The sequence below is a fragment of the Tubulanus polymorphus genome, chromosome 10 (assembly GCF_964204645.1).
Source record: "Tubulanus polymorphus chromosome 10, tnTubPoly1.2, whole genome shotgun sequence".
In the NCBI taxonomy this organism is placed as follows: Eukaryota; Metazoa; Nemertea; class Palaeonemertea; order Tubulaniformes; family Tubulanidae; genus Tubulanus; species Tubulanus polymorphus.
This window is the reverse complement of record NC_134034.1, coordinates 11,991,888-11,997,315: the sequence shown is the minus strand read 5'-3', so window position 1 is coordinate 11,997,315 and position 5,428 is coordinate 11,991,888. Positions and strand designations below refer to the sequence as shown.

The 5,428-nt window shown below is 42.1% G+C and overlaps 1 protein-coding gene across 1 annotated transcript; it reads right to left on the bottom strand.

Moving 5' to 3' along the window:
* Window positions 1-686: 686 nt before the first annotated feature.
* On the bottom strand, window positions 687-2,110 carry LOC141912139 (beta-2 adrenergic receptor-like). The gene has a single exon (XM_074803356.1). It carries the CDS (start codon window positions 2,078-2,080, stop codon window positions 1,034-1,036), a length of 1,047 nt encoding a protein of 348 aa, XP_074659457.1. The 5' UTR covers window positions 2,081-2,110; the 3' UTR covers window positions 687-1,033.
* Between the last annotated feature and the right edge of the window lie 3,318 nt (window positions 2,111-5,428).

Below are 5,428 nucleotides of genomic sequence, written 5' to 3'. Positions count from 1 at the left end.
GGACCTGCGCTTTAAGAGATACTACTAACGCGGCAAAAAGTGGCCAGCGTGCTCGAGTAGTCGAACGCGAACAAACATTATCTTAGAATAATAATGGTCATCGTTTTTTTTTTAAGAAGTATCCTTCGAAACAAAAAGTTTCATTGATAAAGATAAGTAGTGTATTTATTGAACGGAACAATAGGTGTATATATACCTCATCAAACAGTCGAACAATACCTACACGTCCCTAGTACACAATAGACTTCAATGCGTCCTTCAGTCGGAAACGGGGGACATCTATTTCAAGTACTCGTTGCGTCGTCTTATTTTCAAATTCTGTAACCATTATGATCCGTTGAACGCCGCGGAAATGAAGTGAATTTTTTTTTCAAGCACCTCTTCAAACAGTCCGTTGGTCGAAGGCTATTATCTGAAAAAAATTTTGTGGGGATTTTTTTTTCAATGGAAAAACGGACGCTGGTTCGCGATGCGTGTGCGACGAATGCGCTTAAATTTCGGCCGTCTCTTCTTGCGACAAACGTCAGTTAACAGTCTACGCGTGCGCCATCTGGCGTAATCCTCAGACAACAATAAAAAGAGAGTTTCAATTTATTTTTCATATATAATATCAACAATATATATATTGCACTATAATCTGAGATAATGGATAAGTTAATAAGAAAATGAATACAATTTGTCAGTTGTTTTAGAAATTATTTTGTGTTCAATTTACATTTTATGTTTTAGGGACTTTAATGGTTATATTTATTGAGTTTCATTATATGTACACTCGATGGTTCGTATAGCTTCTGTGAAGAAATACACCTGGAAGGTTACAATTTACGAGAGAATGGGTGTCAAATTTTGCGGGTTTTACCAAGCTCTGTCTTGACAAAGGGTTGACAACAGCGATGAGAAGACATGGGTCCGGAACACAAAACCACACCGCAATAGATCTGCCATGCACTTTGAATTACGACTCCAGTTGGAGATCAGGGTTCACAACTCGGGTTGGAAGGCAGGGTTCACGATTCCAGTTGGAAGGCAGGGTTCACGACTCGGGTTGGAAGGCAGGGTTCACGTGTTCTGTTACTGTAGCGCAATGACCACTCGGAGCCCGATTCGCTTCGCCGGAACCGGAACTACTCGACTGCTCAAAATCGAGCATCGCTTTTCGTCTGCAACAACAGTTCACCTTCACCAGACGACCGAACGCCGAACGAAACTCGGACATGCGCAGTGCGTAGATTATCGGATTCGCGCACGAATTCGAAATGGCCACACAGCCGAGGAGCAGACGAGTGAATTTCAAATCGGGAATGTTTAAATCTTTAGCAGGCGCTGTTTCTACCAGTAGGAAAATCATCATCGGCATCCATAGAATGATAAACGCTCCGATAATAATAGCTATCGAGCACGCCGCCTTGCGGTCTTTTATCATACGCCGTGACGAATGCGCCGCCTGGTGTTCACCGACGGCGTTAACCCGCGTGGCCGCGATGCGGCGCATCTGCTCGGAAGCGATGCATCCGATACGGGTGTAATGCGCTACCATCAGTACGACCAACGATGCGGCGACTACCACTACTACAATAGCGCATTCGTCCGACATAGCGTTCCTGAACGTGCACTCCTCGCCCTCGTCAAACGGTCCTTTATTCCAGAGCATCGGCATCGCGAAACCGAACGAAAACGAAAAACACCAGGCGCCGGAGATGGCCGCCGTGGCTCGCCGTTTCGTCATAACGGCCGTATATCTGAACGGGTAACATATCGCCCAGTATCGATCGACGGTGACGATGTACATGTTCGTGATCGAGGCGAAACTGACGGCGGCCATTACGCAAAACGGCAACAAACACTGGTAAACGGTGGAAAATAGTTTCGAGTGCGGAAACACGGATAGAAATATCGTGAACGGCATCGAGAATCCCATAATCAGATCACTGACGGCTAGACTCAGTACGACCAGGTTCGTCACGGTGCGCAGGCGCGGGAATTTAACGAAAGCGAAAATCACGAGACTGTTGCCGACGACAATGGCGAAAAATAAAATCGTTACTACAGCGACGATGACCCATATTTGCCACGTGGTCATATCTTTAGCGACCGGGCCTAGTATACCGGCCGGGAGGATAGCGACCCAACCGGTGGAAAAATCGATACCGCCACTGCTGTGCGTCATTGTCGAGTTCGAAACACGTGATTCGTCGGTCTCGTTTACGATATTCCCCGAACGAGTGATTTCCGAGTCGAACGATAGGTGTCTCCCCGTCATAACGGAAGTTGCTGTAAAAAATAACGAAATGAAACATTACGACATTTTACGTTTCCAGGAACCGAACACTCAACTGACCTTGATCCTTCGGCACACAACCCCCCCCCCATGACATCAGCGAAGCATATCCACACACCTAAATCTCTGGTTACCCGGAAACTTGAGGTATTTCGTGATGTCATAGGGGGTTAGACTGCGTCTCTGTTGAAAATAATTTGAAATAATCTGTCCCATGACATCAACCAAGGTCGCGACAGACGACACAACTATCAAGTTTATTTTAGATAATAATGTTATTAGCCATCGTTTCATCGTTTGGCCGCGAACATGTGCTAAATATTCCACGGAGCTCTCTACATACAAAACCAGCTACACACAAACAAAGATACATTAATTTCTAACAAATCCTCGAAAAACTAAGAGATCTTCGCTGTTAGAACGGATAGAATAGATATCTAGAAAGATGTTGTTTTTTCTCAAAAGGAGAAAAAAATTCGTGCAACAATAGAACAAAATGGCGGCCTCTACAGCAACCTGTAAAAACGTACGTTTCAACTACGAGTTGTATATGAGCAATCTCTGAATTCACTAGACTTGTAGCAGAAACAATCATTTTCAAATTAACAAATTCGGAATCTAATTTCGGAGTCAACAAGTTAAATGAATAGAATACCTACTTTTTGGTCGGTAATTTGAGTAATGAACACGCTGGTCGCTTGTCCTATGTAATTACGTGCACATCACACTCGATTTCTACAGTAGTCGTTCGCTGCAGAATCAAATCTTAAAACATCCAGATGAAAGTGAACTAATACTAACGCGGTTGTGTTATCACCATCACTGCTACCAGTGTCGCTGCGTCGCTATTTTATACACACAATCTAGCCGGATTGGTTTTTATCGGCACTCTCCGATCTGGCCGGGTGACGGGTTTTCTATCTATCTCTGATTCGATCGTATATGGGCTGGGTCGTAAAATTACCGGGAATTTCTCTCCCCAGTTATCCGATTTTATGATAACATTGTCAACACGGCCACGACAAGTCTCAACCTTGTATAAGGTTAATTAAATCTCTACACATTTACACACAACGGTCTTCTCTGTCGAATACCAACGTGTGTACGTCATCTATATGTGATACTGCAATCTGAAGAACATCATTGTTTTCATCTTATATTATTATTGCACGGATTGTAATTTTTAAATGTTTGACAAGGGCAGATTTAGAAGGGGTATCGGGTACACCCCTATTTTACCAAGGTTATTGCGTGGTTATCATGTTTGCGTATCACTGAAAATGTTCAGAAAATGAACATTCCTTTCAAATTTTTCCCCTTGTTTAAATTCTCGCATTTAAAAGGTTCATTCAAGTTTGAGTGACGTATTGAAAAACGTAATTGTTTTATATCTTGAAGCAAAAATTCACAATTAGATTAATCGCATTTTGCGAAGTGTAATTTATTTTCATGTGTTCAGATGTTTGTGTTTAAAAGGTTCATTCGAGTTTGAATCGTGTATTGAATACCAGAGAGGAACCCTGTGACACCCCGCACGGAAAACTAACATCGTAAACACTAGGAAATTGTTTGCCATATTTTTCTTTCATGTTTATAGTCGCTAAAATAATGGATATTTTAATATCATTTCTCTGAAATACAGTAATATAACATAGCTAGGTTCATAGCTTTACGAGCTACGTACCAATGACGTCATAGCGTGTCACAGTGGACGTCAAACGTTACTCAAGAAAACGCAACAGCTAAAAGGCCGATATGACGTATACGATATTACGTATGGCATTCTAAAATGTTCTAAATTCATTTTCAAAGGAATCAGCCATAAGTTGCAAGAATTCAAGTTGAAGTCAACTAAAGTGAATCGAATTGGAAGAAAAGCGACAATTTTGATGAAAAACTAGAGAGTATAATGACTCATTTGACTCAATTCTATTCAAGCTGCTACAGGCGTCACTGTAACCTTATCGCTCGACCGCCGATCACACAACTATATCTGTACTTCGATTTACGACCCCCTGTTTCGCTCCTGACTGGTGTGGTAGGTTTGTAAGGGACACCAACAAATCAGATCAAAACATGTCAAACGAAATCTAACAATTAGATAGATTACAGGGTCAATATCCCTACTTAAAGATAAAAAACCTTCTTCAAGAGAGTCACGTCTTGTCTATTGAAACCTACAATGAATTCAGTCCACCCATTGAGTTGACCAAGGCTCGTACTGTGACGTCACGCGCATTATTGTATCGGCCGTGCCCGCTTTATCTCGGAGAGCAAACACTCTCGTGCGTGTATTTATAACCGGAATGTACACATTTATTATACAGAATATAGCGTGTAAACAATGTTCTGACATGCGATACACTCGGGAAGGGGAGAGGAGGAGAGGAGGAGAGGAGGAGAGAGGTGGCAGAGAGAAGGGAGGGAGAGGAAAGGGGCGAGGAGAGAAGAGGAGAGAGGGGCGAGGAGAAAAGGGGAGAGAGGAGAGGGAAGAGGAGAGATGAGTGCCTCTGGGTGACACAACATCATTTCTTGGTAATCAACTGAGGAAATCGCTGCATGATTATTGTTTAGATAAATTTCTCTGGGTTTTACAGACTTGCTGCATTGTGACATCACTAGGAAATGATATGCAATAAATCGATTTTCGTGTATCAAAAAGGGGCAAGAAAAAGGGCACTGGGAAAATTTCAAGGGGTTGTGTCTAATAGTCTTAATATCAAGTGAAAACACCTCTAAACAATAAATCGGGCCATGTGCCCACACGGGACTTCGGGGGTGACAGGCGTTTCTGAAATCGTCGTAAAAATCCGATCAAAGATAGTTTGGTTTGTTTAGTCAGATGTATATACGTGTTTGAACTGTGCTGTTGTTATCTGTCAAACTGCCAGCACGTGATATGTTTTATCAAACCGTGACATTATTTGATTATTAGTGAATTATCATTTTTATTACGTTGATTATCGACAAATTCTAGAAGGCGACACAAAGTTCAATGGAGAAATCGAACGTTTCGTTAAAAATGCACAATTCACTTCCTCGAACACGATAGTGCGCCGGAGAAATTTGATCAGTACGCGAGAAGAACAGCTAGTTTATATACTTTGTAGGTTAACTAGTTTTTATTAACATTAGGAACTTTCGCTTTCG

Coding starts and splice junctions, on each gene's coding strand:
- LOC141912139 (XM_074803356.1), bottom strand. CDS start 2,080: ATGACCACGTGGCAAATATGGGTCATCGTCGCTGTAGTAACGATTTTA.